This window comes from Diceros bicornis, chromosome 14 (assembly GCF_020826845.1).
Source record: "Diceros bicornis minor isolate mBicDic1 chromosome 14, mDicBic1.mat.cur, whole genome shotgun sequence".
NCBI classification, from domain to species: domain Eukaryota; kingdom Metazoa; phylum Chordata; class Mammalia; order Perissodactyla; family Rhinocerotidae; genus Diceros; species Diceros bicornis.
This window is the reverse complement of record NC_080753.1, coordinates 11,152,626-11,170,718: the sequence shown is the minus strand read 5'-3', so window position 1 is coordinate 11,170,718 and position 18,093 is coordinate 11,152,626. Positions and strand designations below refer to the sequence as shown.

Genomic DNA, 18,093 nt, shown 5'->3' with positions numbered 1-18,093 from the left:
TTATTTAAGAAAAATCATGTAACAGGAACCATATCATTTTGCATATATTAACTCATTTAATCTTCAAAATAAACCTATACAGAAATCCCCATTGTGTCAATGAAGAAAATAAGTTTCAGAGACATTAAGTAACTCGTCCAAGATCAAATAGCTTGAAAGCAACATAAGCAACCATAAAAACATAAAATGGATATAGTCTAGATCAGTGTTTCTCAGATGTAAATGCTGTGTACATTATTTTAAAAAGGTCATAGTTTTGCGAGGATCGTAGTTAAAAAATTAGTACAGGTTTTTTATCAGGAGCAAACAGCAAAATGCCTTCAAAGAACATTGTGTTTTAGGAATTAAGCTAACAGATCAACATGGGGAACTGAGAAAATACAAGTGGGCATCTTGGATGTGGACCAGGTATCAGGGCCAGTAGGCCTTGATTGGATCCATGGGGAGGTATTAACATATCGAGCATATTTAAAGAATATGTACTTCAACACAAAGTTTGACAAATCTCAGAGCTGTAAAAAAGGAGAGTCAGCAATACAAACGTTGTCTGTACTCATTGAAGCCCTAAGGGAGAAGTTCAGTAATGCTAAGGCAATAGGCCAGCTGCCAGATAGGTATCTATTATGGAGACAGACTCGTGGGTATTGGGCTATCTGTGGCTAACACGTGGACACATTCCATTCACATAATTCTCTCCACTCTAAGAAGGTAGCTCCCCACGGAGTTTAGCCACAGCGAGAGAATACAGCATCAGGGCAATGCCAATATCTGTTCTATCTGCAGTATGACCACTTTCATCTAGTGATAAAAGACTTCTGTGAGCTTTATTAGCCAACAGCAATTGACAAATTTCTGAGCCGACATATCTTGGAATTCACCAAGATGAACACTATTGATATTATTGTTTGTCTTCTTCGAGTGACTAAAACAACTGAACACATTTTTGTTTTGTTTGTTTACCTTTTCACCATCTCTCCCTGGTTCTCCTTTGTAACCCGGTGGTCCTCGTGCTCCCTAAATTAACCACAAAATAAAATTCTGTTAATTATGTTTTTTCGTTCACTAGAAAAGGTATTTCTAAAATGTGTATAAACGGATCACATACTTGTATTCCTGGGGATCCTGGAACACCTGGGGATCCTGCAATTCCCTGATATCCCTAAAGAAAAGAAAATAAGAAATAATTAATGTTTCATCATATTCACAAAGAACAGCCCTCCATTTCAGGATTTACTCCTGTCTCAAGTTTCTGACACCTAAGACTTCACTTAGTGACGGCTTAAGAAACCAAAAGAGCAAAGTGTCAAGTGCTTAATAAGGAACTCATATCCTTCAGTCTTTAGGAAATCCTTAAAAAAATGTATAGGGAAAAGGTCTTAAATATCTCTAGGCTAATAAAAAGACCCAGAAACTCTTCAATTAAAAGGAAGGCTTGGGAATGGAAACTCAGAGCCAGTGTTCACAGCTCCTAAAGACATGTTCTGCACGTTAGAAACATATTCAACACGTGTGAGAGAAAAACACTAAGACTACAGGATTAAACAAATGTAAAACATTTTTAAACTACCTGATTAATGGCCATCCGAGTTAATCTCTGGAATAAATTAAAACTTGATGAATGTTATTCTCCAGAGTAAGCCTGTAACAGCCTTTGGATTGCTCATTTTAGAAAGCTGCTGATGTTAACCCCAAGAACGTGCCTGTGACGTGTCCCCCCACCTCCCAAGGCTAACCTGTCTGTTGAGCAGGGGGTCATTTTCATCTCCACTGCTTCTTACACATCCCTTCAGAAACTGGACTCTTGGGAAAAGAGCACAACTTTTTGCACAGAGGCAAACTATTCATTCTTCGCTCAGCACATGGCAACTAAACTCTAAAACAAACTTGCAGGCCCTGAACATTTATCTAGGTTTCCCAGGGTCAATGTCAGGTTGACTGGGACCACTCGGCACCTGCAAACACATTTACCTCTCTCATTCAGATTCCATCTTTCTCTCACTCTATTCAGAGTCTGTCTTTCTGGGATCTTACTGTTTGGGTACAGCTTGCTGTTGTCAACAGTATTAACACAGATCTCATTAATGTTTCCAATTACATCCTCATTCTAAAATCCAAAATCTTCATCTCCATGTGGCTATTCATGGATGTCTGCACTGGTCTTTCACCCACTCACTTGTCATTACATTTTTAGCTGCAATTTTTAGAGACAGCATAATCCCCTGCTTTTCCACTTATATTTTCAAACATTCCTTTTACCGTTCTTTGCTAGCTCTAATAGCGACCATGACAATAATAATGGTTGTCTCAGAAAGATGAGTTTTAGATTATTAATTTTCTCCTTTTACACGCACTTGCATTTCTTATTTTGTAAAATGCTCTGCTACTTCCAGAACGATGACTACATAATTTCTATCACCAACCATCACCCTTTCCTTCATACTCACCCCATTCAGTTCTTCACAGAGTGTACCATTATGCTTTCTCCAGGATTTCTCAAACTCAAATTTTTCTCTTGAGTCCCTTTGCCCAATCCTTAAACATTTTACTTCACTAATGAACGGGTCTCATAACCAACCTTTCCACATTCCATACAAAACAACCTGCAATTTTCAAACCCACCATATGTTCTCTGGGCTGGCACTGTCTCTGTGTCACTGGATTATGTGCCCCCTTGAGATAAAGGACCAGGTCTAATTCATTTCTATATCTCCAGCATTGAAGAGAGCGTTTGGTACATTTTTTGTTATTCAAACTTGGGAGAATTTATCTTCAAATCATCCATACTGCACACAAGTGTGAAAAATCTCTTTCCATGAAGAATCATTTTATGTTTGTGCTGCTTCCAGTGGCAAATTGAAACTTTTAGTAACACCATGTGGTTCATGCTCTCAAGATCAGTCAGCAGAAAGAAGAAAGTCAATCCACACAGTGTTTGCTCAGCCTTGTATCTCTACCACTCTAGTTATATCTGAATCTCCTTCCCCCAACCACTTTGGAATCAGATAGGCCTAAAGTTGCATTTCAACTCTGTCACTGCTAGCACATGCCTAAACAGAGCTAGATTACTCATAGATGCCACCACTAGGATGTCCTTTAGATCCTTCAAAACCCTGTATGCACTCTCTGGATAGTCTGACGTGATTTATAACAGGCTATTGTAATTGGAAGAAATAATAATAGCAATGATTTCTATAGTACTTATCATGTTCCAGATTAAGTATTTCACATGTATTACTTCACTTAATCCTCACAACCACCCGTTAATGTAGGTTCTACATTATCCCCATTTTCAGATGGGGAAACCGAGGCACAGAAGGTTAAGTAACTTGCCCAAAGTTACATAGCTAGTAGGTTGACAGAGCCAGTGGAAACACCCTCTATCAGAAAATGCTTCATGGAAGATTAGATCTTATGTTTCTAGAATGATTAATCTGATTCAAAGAAGTCCATTTTGCCAGACTACTTTTAAACTGTTTAGAATTCTGAGTGCCCAGAGGAAAAGAATGTTCATAAAATTCCTCAAAAGAAAGTTACTACGAAGATTGGCTATTTATCAAAATGGTCGATCAGCTGCAAAGTTCACATTTTAAGGAATTACTTTTTTTTCACATTTTTTCAAAAGTTAAGCCAAATGTCCTATCTGCTTTATTACTTTTTTCAGAAAGTGAATCTTTTGTAGAAAATCAAAAGCTGCTGTACTGTCTCTCCTCTTCAAAGAAGTAAGTTGATGTGATGCATTTGTTAGAGGGGACACATCGCATTTTAATGGATCAAAGCAACGTGGAGATGCCCCAGACTGTGTTCCCAGCTCACCTCTGACTCAATCTGACCTCAGGCAGAGTCATCAAATCCCCAAATCCTGGGAGGCAACACAGTGAAGTGGAAAGACAATGAATTTTAAAATTGGAAAAGACCTCGGGCTGAATTTTTGCTCCTCCCCTTACTCTCTCTGAGATTCTGGCTAAATCACTTTGCCTAGCTGAGCCTCAGTTTCCTGCCGTCATCTGGAATAATAATACCCACTTCACTTTTGAACAGAAACAAATGGAGTCACAGGTGAACACATCTGGCAGATGTTGGTAACGCAGTAAACAAGCGTTTCTTTCTTTTCTTCAGACTCAACGACACTGTTCAAAAGCATGAGGACTCTTCTGCAGAGTGTTGTTCTGTGGCCTAAACGGCTACCATTAATGCATGAGGAATGGCAGGTCCAGTCATTATCATTATGACTTAACCCTTTTTCAGCATTCGTAGAGATCTAATGCTGAACACATGAACAAGGCCTCAGTGTATTCTATAATGGCCCTGTTTGTTTTGTTTTTGGAAGAACTATAATACAGGAATAACAAATGCTTCCACAATAGGATAACCAGGTTGTTGATGTTGTTTTTTCAACTTACAGTGAGAGGCATTCTTGATAACTTAGTTGTATAAAGAAATTCAAAGATTATTTTAGAAGCCAGAGGAAGCATGATTAGCAAAAAAATAAATAAAAACCAAAACCATATCTAGGCTGGGGGATCCCAGGGCAAATCACCAGAAGAAACTGGATGAAATTCAGAAAAACAAATTCTGGACAAAAAATCAGGAAAATAAAGGTTAACAGGAAGGAATATTACAATGCAGAACAATTTCCAAGAAGAACAAAAAATAAAACATTGGTTGACTCATAGTAGGGTACATTAAAACAAGAAAAATGCCCTGAAACAGGAAAAATGATAAACTTTTCATATCACTTACTGAGTTTTTATTTTTCTGAATACACAAGTTTCTGCATTTTCTTATAGAACTGTAACTTTCACATAATCTTTGATGAATACTGTTCAACATTAATTTTGCCATTTTGCAATTATTAACAGATCCAAATATCCACCCAACCTCCATCTGCAAGATTTCTGACAGTATTTAGGTCTTTTCCATGTTCACAGAAAGTCTCTTTGTAAATGAGTCATTTTTTAGGAAAAACATATTCTCACTGCCAAATTGCAGGGTTGAAGAATACAGAATCAATTTAATTTTCTTCCATGATTCATGGTTACAGTGCTCCAGGAAAGATGTATACCATTGAAATGGAAATTAAGGAAATAAAATCACCAAATGTGCAAGGGTCACAATCTCTTCGGAGGCCAATTCTAACCATACCATAAAACATTCTGCCAATCTAAATATATAGATTTTTTTAAGTAGTGAGGAGAATAGCGTAATTGGTTTCCTTTAAATACGCTAAACTTAAAAATGAGGGTAAAATCCAGAGAAATCATTTTGGATGTCACTCTTTTTAACATCTAAGAATGTGATTGAAAGGTTATTGTATTACATAATTTTCTTCAAAGTTTTCCAAAATTCCAACAGATACTCTTAGGTACACAGCCAGGGTAACCAGGTAACCAAAATCAAGTGTACATATACTTTTAATATCCACTGTGGATTCTTCTAGTCGTTGGCAGATTTTACAGCTCTATACAACTAAATTCTGAGAATATTCATAAATCTCTGTCTTTCCATATATAACTAATATATAGAAATTAGTTTGTTTGCCACCCAGCCCAACTATTAGTCAAGTAGTTTACATGCTTTAACTGATTGCTCAAATTACTTGATTAATAGATCACATTAATATATGTAAAACTATACCTGAGCTAAGGTCTAAGAAAGAACTGTGGTGCTATGGGAGGTGAAGAGTAGGCAGTCAGGGGAAGCTTTCTGAATAGACAAGCTCAAAGGAACACTAAAGGAAGCACAGTGCATCAGAGGACGCCCTTCAGTGTGCCATGCAGCATGACAGGATGAGCCACACCTGTGGAGATGAAAGGGGAGAGAGCACAGGGAAGCATGCATCGAACCAAACCTGGTAGACGAGGTTACATGCACAGCTTGTGGGTCTTATGCAGGACTTTGGTCTTCATCCAAGTCACCCAGAGAGTCACATAATTAGACTTGAGCTTTGAAAAGCTCACTTGCTACACTGTGGAGGATAGATCAAAGGGGGCAAGGAAAAGCATGAAGACCATGTGGGAGGTCTCTGCATGGGAGAGAGAATGGTAGGTAGAACCTGATTCCACTCAAGGCGCATTTATTCTAACCTGATGACGGGTTACAGGAGGTGAGGAATTTGGAGCTGTGGAATTACGCCCAGGTTTCTGGCTTGTGCAGCATGATGGCTGATGATATTACTAACCAAGCAAGGGACTCTGGAGGAAATAGAGTTTAATTGATTGCAAAATATGAAGTAGCACAAAAATTTTAAAAATATTTTCACGAAGTAAGACAAACAATTTATATTTGACAATGAGAAGTTATACGTTTCTGTGGGGAAAAAATCCCCACAGAATTTCTACTTCAAACTAAAGAAAACTATATTTACCATAAATGAAATTTCACCTAAATCTAATCCTCCTTCCCTTAGGTAAAGGTGACAGATACAGAGCAACATCATGGCTTTCCTATAATAATCTGCCTTGAGCTAAGCACATGAAAGAGAAACACTGCCTGCCTTTGACATATCAACTCTGCAGATATAGCTCGGTTCTTAGATTCACAGAATTTAATTAAACTTAGGTAAACCGCCTCATTCCCTGAGTAAGGTTACACGTAAAGTTATACTAAGCTTATTTCAAAAGGAGAATGCATAGCTTTTTAAGGTAACTGATACCATTTTTAATAATTCTTACTTCCCAACCTAAATCTCAAGTAATTATGCTTTATATTCAAAGGGAGGTGACCAATAGCTAACCTGATTCCTTCTCTTGGGGAATCTGTCCTGCTATATTTTTCCATAGTACTTACTACCATCTGATATTATTTATTTATTATTATTATTATGGATTTATTATCTGTCTCTCCTCAGTGGAATGTGAGCTTCAAAACAGCAGGAGTTTCTGTTTATTTTTATCATTGCTTTAGTTCCTTAGCCGGGAAGAGTGCCAGGAACACAGCAAACACCCAACAAACACTGGGTATACGAGTGGATGAATGAAAGAATGAATAAATAAGCAAAAAACATATACATGTTCATTGAGTTCAACTAGTCACTACTACTGAGGGCTCTAAAAATAATAGTAGAAATATCCTGTATTCATACAGATTACAATCAAAAGGAAACACAATATAAGAGTGAATTCATCTTGAAAATCACAACTGCTAGATGTGTCACCAAATAATTCCTTGAGGAATTTAATATACAAATAACATTAGTACATATATAATGTCTATGCATACATTATCATTACTGTGTATACTATTTATAATATATAAAATATAAAATCTATTTAAGAAACACACGAGATAAACATGGAAAGATCCATACATGAGATTTAAATAAGGGTAGTTATTTTTTTCAGAGAAAAATTAATTAGCTAGTCAACTAGGCTTTGTCTAGGAAAGCTTTATGGAAAAGACAAGTTTTAAATAACCTTTTGTTACAGTAAAGGAAGATAAACTGCCCAAGTATAGGATAGTTCATTCGAGGCAAATGGTCCATATTTTAGTTTATCACTGAGACTCTTGTGAGGGGTGTGTGTGGTTTACGGAAGTGGGAAACAGTGAGACAATAAACTTTTTCCCTAAGGAACCCAAACTGAGGTGAAGTGAGAGTTCAGATAGAAACTGTTCTCTCTAGAAGGATGTTCATATGCTTCATAATTAAGCCACTTTTTGTAATTCTCTTTTCCAAGCTAACTAATAACCATTCCTTTGGCTCTTATCCTAATGTATCCCATTTTCCAGATCTTTAATCTTCATGGCACTTAGCCCCCAATTCCCCACAGCTCTTAAACTGTCGAGTCCACAGCTGGCACCATAAGCAATTACGAGTCTGAAAGAGGGAAGCTTAAGAAGCTTGTCTCCTGGGGCCTATTGTTCTGCTACTAATTATTCACCCCCTGTCAAGCTTGCTCTACAAGCCTGAGTGCTAGTTTTTCCCCCCTTTCCTCCTGTTCTCTACCATCACTCTGGAGTATTTTAAAATAGCATCACTTGTGTGGATTACACCTGAAGTTCACTAAATCCTCCCCACAGGCTGTCTTCTGAATTCTTACTCTCTCCCAGTTACTCTCTTCTGAATGAATTCCAGATCCTACATATCCCTAAAGTGTAGTATGCTAAACCAAATCCAACACTTCAAAAGCAGGACTGTCATCTTTCTTAATATAGATACTATACATTTACTAACAATGCCAAAAATTGCATCAGCCTTTCAGGCAGCCTCATGACATATGTTGATCCCTTTTTCACCAAGGTTAAATTTAAACAACATCTCCCAGACAAGTAAGAGCCATATGTTTATTCCGGTTGAATTTCACTAGCTTACAACAGCCATTCTCCAAGTTCACCAAGTCTTTTTGGATCTTCATGTCACCACAAATGCCAAAATAAATTCCAAAAATGAAATCAAGAATTAAAAATTCTTAAAAATCATAACAAACTAAAAGAACATCTAGTAGAGTAATGCCCAAAAAAAGAACACTGGAAGAAATGACAAGAGAAAATATTTAATTGTTAGAAAATTTTACATTTCTAAAAATTAAAAACCAAATTATAAACCAAATAAATAGATGAGAAGAAATATTTACTACATATATATTAAAGGATTAATTCTCTTAATGCATAAGAAGCTCTTATTAATGGATAGGCCAAACACCATCATCCCTAGAGAAAATGGGTAAAGGACAAGAAAGAACATTCACAGAAAGGGAGCTCACTTTGAAAGTCAGACTTCTTATTCTTAAATTTCTACTTGAACGTCTAATATAAAAATTTAACATATCCAAAATGAAACTCCCGATTTCCCTTGCCCTATTTTCTCTATCCCATCCTTCCACAGCTCATTGGAGTCTCCCTGGACTTCTCTCTCTCAAACTCACATTCAATACATCAGCAAATCCTGTCATCTCTAACTTCAAAACATCCCCAGAACATAAGCAGTTCTCTTCATCATCTCGTTGCCATCATCTCGCTTCTGGATTATTCCAAAAGACTCCTGACTGATCTCCCTGTATTTGTCCTCATGGCCCTAAAATACATTCTCAACTCAGAAATCAGAGTAATTTCTTTTAAAAATAAGTTACATTACATCAATCCTTACTCAAGACTCTCCAGTGGCTCCAGAGTTCACTCCAACTGAAAGTTATCACAATGACCTAAAGAACTCTATTCCATTTCCCCTCCTTTCTCCTACACAACTTCATCTCCTACTAATCTGTCCCTAGCCCTCCCTTTATTTGTGGTTTGATAAAGTCATGTAACTTTGAAATTCCCCATCTGTGCTGACGACCACTTCTGTAAGGTTTAACCCTCCATAGAAAGCTGGCCCCTTTCTGGAACCTCTAGACCACTCAAAGGCACACTGGGGGCGCAGGGACAGAGGGGGGCACTGCATCACTGAGTGTGACCCGTTGACCCATCCCCTCTTTTGTCTATTAGTAGCAGTGCGCTGTCAGTCTTCCTGAATCACTTCTTAAGGCCAATAATGTGGAAAATCATCTCCACAACTCTACAGCTTAGTTTAGCTCACCTTTCTCTCTTAGCAAATGTGATGGCCTTCATGGAATCTTAGAAAATATGACAGAAAACAGACAGAAAGGAGCACTGTAAAAATATGAACTTCTATAAAATCATAAAATAGTCCTATTACATGTTTCCACATATGGCCTTCTTTAAAAAGATCAATTTCATATCAGTATAATGCCTTCAATAGCTGTACTACTCTGAATTACCTAGCAGGATATATAAATATTTCCCCTGCCTCTCTTTTTATAATGATAAAATAGTAAAATAATAATATGCTCAGATACTGGGCTGATATAAATTATAACTGATAGAGAAATGAGGAAGGATTTGAAAATAGCTCTTTAATTTTTGTTGAAGGCATTTTTCTTATGAAAATTAGTATTTCTCCAGAGTGGAATAATTTCCTATTTAAAGCTTCAGTTGACTTGGCCTGATTATAATGTGAAAGAGATTCAAAGTGCTTATTGAGAGGGGCCGCACAGAACCAAATCCAAACAAAGCAGAATTCCCTTCGAATTGTTCCATCCAAGTTTCCTTGGTCCAGATGGCTTCAATCGTCAGCCAGAGGCTCCACCCACACCTTCCCCCTCCCGCTGTGCGCTGGCCCTGGACACACACTAATGACCCTCAGCTGTTCTGGCTCCCAGGCTCACTTTCTCTTCCTGCATGGCCACCCAACCTCATATCTCCTGCAGAGAGAAAGAAACAGGGGGAAAAGGGGAAATTTAAGAAAAAATCATACCTTTGGGTAAATAGGATTTGAGTTAATGTATCAGTTTCCTATTGCTGCCGTAACAAATTACCACAAACAAAGTTTAAAACAACACAAACTCATAGTTCTGGAGGTCAGAAGTCCAAACAGGGTCTTAGGGAACTAAACTCATGGTGTCAGTTGGGGTGGCATTCCTTCTAGAGGCTCTAGGGCAGAATCTGTTCCTTCCCTTTTCCAACTTCTAGAGGCTACCTACATTCTTTGCCTCAAGGCTGCCTCACTCTGATCTCTGCATGCATCATTGCATCTCCTTCTCTGACTCTGATAACTCCTGCCTCCCCCTTATGAGGACACTTGTGATTATACTGGGCTACTCAGATAAACCAGATAATTTATGCATCTCAAGATCCTTAATTTAATCATGTGTGCAAAGTCCCTTTTGCCAAGAAAGGTAACATATTCACAGGTCTTGGAGTTTAGGACGTGGACATTATTCTGTCTACCACAGTTGGTTTGTTCTTTCTCTAATATCAGGTATCATTCAATATCATCTAACAACTAATATCAGACACTACATAGTTGTATCTATATCGATACATAAAATCACATACACATACAGAAAAACACACATAAACATGAGATGAGACAATAAGTTTATTATAGCTTAAATAAAGAGTCATAGAGTAATATCCATGATTATTGCATCAGGCTGATTATAACTAACTAAAGTACTTCATTCATGACAAGATAGTAACAAAGCAAAACAAAAGCAAACCAGAGCTGATAGCCTGTGGAGGGCCAGCTCATGTATAAAACTCATCCCACCCAGTGGTTCGGGTAGAACTCACACAGGACCTCAGTCAGGCAGGATGTTCAGTGGGATTAAGGAGTTGCAGTGAAGGAATGCAACAAAGTCACATGACACTTTAAATTAAAGGGAGAAAGGGATGGATTATAAGAGAAACTACACAGCAAATGTTGGCACAGAACGGGAGTTAAGGATAAAGGCAAAAGGGCAGGTGTTAGGTTTGAAATCTATTCATTTCATTCAATTCAAATAGGACCAGTCTGATGACAAATTTCTCATCCTCTTTACTGCAAATACACTACCTACCTATTTCTGTACTGATTGGCTTGGTCCTCGAGCCCATATTAAAGGTTTAACTGCCCATACTCTCATCCAGGCCAAACTCTCTTCTTGCGACTACAATCAATGCCCTCCCACCTACCTAAGGATTTTCTTCCTGCAGATATCCCCCATCTCCAAATCATCCATTTTTTCCACACATGCCTCATTTTCATCATCATAAAAACTTGCTGTAACATCTCCTACCTATAAAAAAAAGCCTCCTTTTATCCCATCCTCCCATGCTACTGCTTCATTTTTCTGCCCCCCATTATATCCCTCAGAAGAAGCATCTATGTTCACTGTCACCATTTTATGTCCTACTCTCTCTTGAATCCATGTCAATTCGGCTTTTGTACCCACCCTCCCTGAAACACCATTTATCAAGGTCCTCAATGACCTCCATATAGAAAATTCGATGTCCTAGGCATAGACCTCATTTTTCTCGACCTCTTAGCAACAATGACACAACTTATCACTTCCTTCTTGAAATGCTTTCTTTACTTGGCTTCTGGGATGCCACTCTCCTGGTCTTCCTCCTACTTCACTGATCATTCTCTCCCAGCTTCCTTGGCTGGATCCTCCTCCTCTTTTTTCTCCATAAGGGAGACCTAAGCTCAGTCCACTGCCCCCTTCTCTTCTCCAGTTATCTGTACTTACTCTCTAAACGATTTCATCCACTCTGGTGCCTTTAGATACATCTACATGGTAAAGAGTCCCATCTGTGCATTTTCATTCTCAAACATATCCCTGAACTCAAGATTCCTATCTCTAGGATCCTGGGAGACCCTTCGGCACGTCCAAAAAGGCATCCTCAATTTCCCCTACAAAGCATACATCTCTCTCAGTGTTGCCCAGCTCAGTAAAGACATCACAATTCACCCACTGGCTCAAGCTAAGACCCTCTGAGTCTTCCTTGACTCTTTCTCTCATGCCTCACATCTAATTTCACAGCAATTCTGGTCAGCTTTACATTAAAAAATAATCCAGAATCTGACCATTTCTCTTCCCTTCCACTACACTGCCCTAGTCCAAGCCACTTTTACTTCTCACTTCAAAACTTAACCTCCAAAATGGTCTCCTGCTTCCATTCTTGCCCACATATAATCTACTCTCTAGATAAGATTCACATTCACCTTTCTAAATAGTAAGCCAGATCAAGTCACTTCCTTTCCCAAAATCCCCCAGTGGATTGCCATTCCACAGAATGAATCCTGGAGGGTCAGCTGAGCAGCACTGCCCCAGCTGCCCAGCAGCTCCTCAGCTCTCTGCAGCTCCCATTGGCCACCATTTTGTGACCTCTTCAGACACCCTTCTTCGACAATCTTTCTCCAGAGAGGTTAACCTGTAGAGTGAACCCCTTTCCCATGCAACACTGGTAGAAAAGGCCCCAGCATATCACTACTTCTTCAAAAGTTGGCTATATTTTTTTAATTAAATTTTCCAGCAAACCTCTCTCAGGGACATAACAAGCTCCTCTTCTGTCCTGATTGTTGGGATATTGATGGTTTAACATTAGGCTGTGGTTCATTCATTCTCTGAACATTATTGACTCACAATACAAACCTTCCCATCCTTCATGGCAAGAGTTAATGTCTCATGATAAAGAAAGTCTCTTAGGAGATGCTTTTTTTGGTGACAATTATTTAACATTCAAAAGCTAATTCCTAACATTTATTTACTGTTATAAACATGCTGACAGGAGACTTACCTGTAAATATTTGCCTAAAATGCTTTAAAGTGGATTTGCTTTACATCCTTAAAGTTCTCTTGAACCTTAGAGGATATTATTTTTTTAGTCAAATTATAAGTATACTCCAGTGCATATATTCTTAGGAAAAGAGATCACCTTTAAAAAGATTTTTAACTTGAAATCTTCCATAGATGTGAAGAGAAGAGATAGAAGGATTTCTGAACCTAGCTATTCACTGATACTGAGAACTCACTGGACAATTTTTTAAATGTAGCAAAGATGTATGCAATTTTGAAGTAAGAAATCTAAAAAGTGACTAGAACATTGATTCCATTGACCATGCCAGCCTTCATGTTCCCCTCAGCTTGACTAAACTTTAGACAAGCTTCTTCCTGACTCTAGACCCCTCAGCTCCCTTCTCTTAGAGCATTTACTTTAGAAAATTTGTAATTGTAAATTCTTTCTCTGCCCCTTTCAGTCGTACATCTTTTTAAAAGCTTCTCGCTAGTTTTACAACTAACAAGGAATGTCTTTCTCAAGGACCTGAGAGCCATCCCTTTGAAATGTAATCATCAAGGAAGATAAGGACCCAGATCTCCCAGTCTCTGTGGGAGGGTAGGACCCTAACTTTGACATGTGCCAATTAGCAAACACAGATGGCCTAATCACAGAGGAAAAGAGCTGCCAAACTCAGGATAACTCAATTTGCTCCATCTTATTGATCAACCTCCCCCTTAAAGTCCTCTAGTACTTTTCCATTAGCTCACCCCGGTGCTCAAGAACCCCCCCTCCCTTTGTTTCAGCTGAGTGGAGCTCAGTCTCTCTCCCTTATTACAATAGTCTTGAATAAAGTCTTCCTTGCCTAACTTTGCCCAGTGGAATTTTAACTTTGACACTAGAATCCCAGTACTGGAGATGACTAAGCTTCAGTACTCACAGGCTTACCATCTTGACCAGGCTGTCCAGGATAGCCAGGGTTCCCAGGCTGTCCGGGGTCACCCTAGAGAGGAAAAAAATTTCTCAGTGCAAAACAACCAACCATATTGGCACAGTCAGAGCCCATCCAGGTTAAAAGCCAATTCCATCATTTGCAGCTTTTTGTATAAAAAATAAACAGAACAGAAGTCCCAAAACAGGGTTAGAAAAATGATGCCACGTTTTAAATGCCTATCTTAACAAATAGAGGCTTTTTATTCTGTAAAACTTTCAATGATTGATTTCTGTGAGCACACCAAGTACAACAAGTGAAGTACTTTTCACTGATGTAAAATGTCATTATTCACGGCAGGACTTATTTTTAGAATTCTGAACAAACTGTGAACCGTCATAGCAAATATGGATTCAGTGATAGCAATATTTCACTCATAAGTCTACAGACTTAATTCTATTCTAATTGTTACACTACAGATATCAATGACCTATGATATAATAATTCAATTCATAATTATTTATTTAAAAACACCGTCCACAGGCCATGTGATCTTATATATGGGACTCAAGTCGAAAGTTGCACAACAGCCATTTCTTTCAATCCAGTCAATCTGTCTCTTCGCCTGTATTTATAATCTCATTTTAACATGTTAAAACTCTAAAATTTGAATATTTTCATGAGAGCAAAGCCCAAGCCAAATAACTCTGCCCGAACCTGATAGTCCTTGAGTACATGTAATACCTAAGACGTGAAGAAATGTCATGTCTTTGTTCTCACAAACCAGAGATCTTCCAACAACGTTATTCTCTACAACATGGCGATGAGCTCAGACACAGTCTATGGAACTCTAGCATGCTGCCCAATGGCCAGTAGTGACCATTCAGATGGTCACCACCCATGAAAAAAGCAATGAAAGCCACATTTTTGTGAAGTGAGGGTGCTTTGTAATTTAATTCTGAGAAATACTTCAAAAAATAATATTATATTCATCTATTATTGAGTCCATGAGGTCCATATGGGGCATCTTGCTGAAAAACATGAATTCTCAGCCATCAGCATCAGTAACTCCTCCATAAAGGCAACTGATTTCATCTCATAATTCTTCATTATTTTTGTCAAGAAATCATTCACACAGGACCTCAGGGATTATACATTAACTAAACACCAATGCTAAGGATACTTTCACAGAGCCAAATTTGCTGATCTGAAAGAATACTGCAGGCTACTGGCGAGGGAGATTTGTTCCAGAAACATAACAGGAAAAATGGAAAGAACTATGTGAACTCAGTTAAGGAGCCAATGAAGAAGGGATGGGCTTTTCACTTAGGAGCTGCCCAAGAGGCTTAGCATGAGGAAAAGCTGAGAAGAAGGCAAATGTCATTTTTAAAAGAGATAGAGAAAGAATAGCTGTAAATCCAGGAAGAAAAACAATGCTGGAACATGAAATGTCTTGCTGAAGAGATATAATTTGTAATTCTAATCCAAGGACTTCCAGTGTTAGCTGGGCATTAGGGAGCAACATTCTAGTTCTCTAGAGTGTTAGAATTTTTCTCTTCTTATTTTGAGAGGATCTACATTAATCTCTAGCCAACCTGCCCTCCTTCTTTATCCGTGTTCAGATTGGACTTGCTATCTTTCAACAAATTCTTTTTTTCTCCTGGGAAGAAGATTTTCTTAGTTTCCATTTAAGAGTCAATATGACAAAATTTTCTATCACTGTACCTTCCTCACTACTTCATTTTATCCTGATGTCTTTTTCTATTGAAATGCTAAATGCCACTGATCACTTATTCATAACTAGAGTTTTCTTAAAGTTTTCCCTTGATTAGTTTTCATTTATTATTTCAATTGAGACTCCTTGAAAACATGGTCTATATTTTCTTTACCCTTTTTTTTTTTTCTTTTTTTTTTTGGACAATGCTGGGTATCAAGTAGAGATTCAATAACTACTTGCTGATTGATTTATTTCAAATAAAATTATATCTCCTATTTATGCCCCCTTTACTTGCAGAATATTATTTATCAGCAAAATCTAGGACATCAAAAGGATCTGAGAGAGATTAACCACTACTGTGATGAGGCTGAAATAAAGCTTTGGCATAAGAAGAAACGGGATTTGTGTTTTCATGCTGCACAAAAGTACAAAACATACTTAACAACAACACTTTAAATGAATCAAAACTAAGTTTCCAGGAGAAAAAGAATCACCCACAAGATAAATCCAATGTGACTTCATAAGGACCATAACACTGCTCAATAGCCCAGAGAGGGAAAATAATCTCTTTTGCAGGTTCTATTATTGCTCGTAGATTTTACTGGTTATTTCGACTATTGCCCTTCTGATTTACTTGCAAAAACTCAGGTAGGTTTGGTGTCATTTCCATAAAACTGGAAGAATAAAGTAAAACCCTAACTAATTTTGGAGAGAAGGCCAATTAAAATAAAAATTCTGGGCCAGCCCCATGGCGTAGAGGTTAAGTGTGCACATTCCGCTGCTGGTGGCCCGGGCTCAGATCCCAGGTGCACTGACGCACCGCTTTTCAGGCCACGCTGTGGCAGCGTGCCATAAAGTGGAGGAAGATGGGCACAGGTGCTAGTCCAGGGCCAGTGTTCTTCAGCAAAAAGGGGAGGATTGGCACAGATGTTAGCTCAGGGCTGATCTTCCTCACAAAAAAATAAATAAATCAAAAATAAAATAAAATAAAAATTCAATTTTATTACTGCAATAAAAGCTGACACCCAATCTTAACAGTTTACTATATGCTAAGCACTGCTCTAAGAGATTTACACATATTAAACTACTTAATCTTCATAATAATCCAATGAAGCAAGTCATTTTATTATTCTTATTTTATATATGGGAAAACTGAGGTCCAGGAAGGTTTAGTAACTCGCCCAAGGTCACCCAGCAGTAGTGGAGATGGCGTTCGAACTCAGCCAATTCAGCTCCAGAGTCCATGCTCCTCAACACTACTCTTCCTGCCCACATAAAAATGCATATGCTGATCAGAACCAGACCTGGAAATTGCTAGCAAATTTAACATGGAAAAAAATTTCCAAATACATTAAATTAAACATATGGCTTATTATTGTACAATTGTGATTATATTCCCAATCCACTTTCTTCTAATTTAGTTAAAACGTTTGCATATTTTGAATTTTAAAAAATATGTATTCAGCTGAAAAGCAGTACTTACTTATGTTGAATTGAATTTGTGCCACAGGATTTTTGAGTTGTTGACAAGAGTGGAAATGTCATGGACTAAGCAAAAACATCTCTGAATATGGCCTCTCCAGTAGTGTAAATATGAATAATTAAAGTAAGAGACAGTTATGCTTGCAAAAGTAAGCTAATATTTTAAGTTGCTCATCTAAAACAAATTCTTCAGAACTCTTCACCTAGGCCCATATCCCACGTTTTCAAGCCCTCTTCTCAAAACCCTTGTGCCTTCATGCTACCCTCTGAGCTACACAGGAGTATCTGACCTAAGACCTACTCCATTCTCCAAAATCAACGTCTTCCCTCCCTCAAAACTCAAACACCCACTCCTATGCTAGAAGGAATCCACTTAGCCTGGGAAAATTAACATAAAAATGTGAACACCCAGTGACCCCTGAAATTTTCCAAAGGCTTTTGTATTTTAGACAGAGGATACTTTGATCGTCCAGATGAATCTCTAATAGGTAGAATTATTAGGTTGAAGCAAAGGGCATCAACAGGAATACAGCTGTAGAGAGAGTGGTATTTCAGAACAAGGAATTATTAAGAAATTCTTCCTTCCTAAAAAAGAAAAGAAATACTTTCTTTCAGGGCCGGCCCTGTGGCTTAGCGGTTAAGTGCACGCGCTCCGCTGCCGGCGGCCGGGGTTCGGATCCCGGGCGCGCACCCACGCACCGCTTCTCTGGCCATGCTGAGGCGGCGGCCCACGTACAGCGACTAGAAGGATGTGCAGCTACGACATACAACTATCTACTGGGGCTTTGGGGGAAAAAAATAAAATAAAAAAGAAAAGCAAAGTTCAAAAAAAAAAAAAGAAATTCTTTCCATTTCTGAACTAATAGATCTAACACCTAATAATTTAAGTTTAGATCAAATGTGGGGAGCTTGTCCCCACAAATCTTCC

The 18,093-nt window shown here is 38.2% G+C and overlaps 1 protein-coding gene across 1 annotated transcript in view; it reads right to left on the bottom strand.

Moving 5' to 3' along the window:
* Positions 1-18,093, bottom strand: part of COL21A1 (collagen type XXI alpha 1 chain) — a 135,659-nt gene that overhangs the window by 72,490 nt on the left and 45,076 nt on the right. The window contains exons 10-12 of the mRNA XM_058554129.1: positions 13,976-14,038; positions 1,106-1,159; positions 961-1,014 (exon numbers count right to left, since the gene is read on the bottom strand). Coding sequence (XP_058410112.1) covers positions 961-1,014; positions 1,106-1,159; positions 13,976-14,038 — 171 coding nt within the window. The remainder of the gene's footprint in view (positions 1-960; positions 1,015-1,105; positions 1,160-13,975; positions 14,039-18,093) is intronic.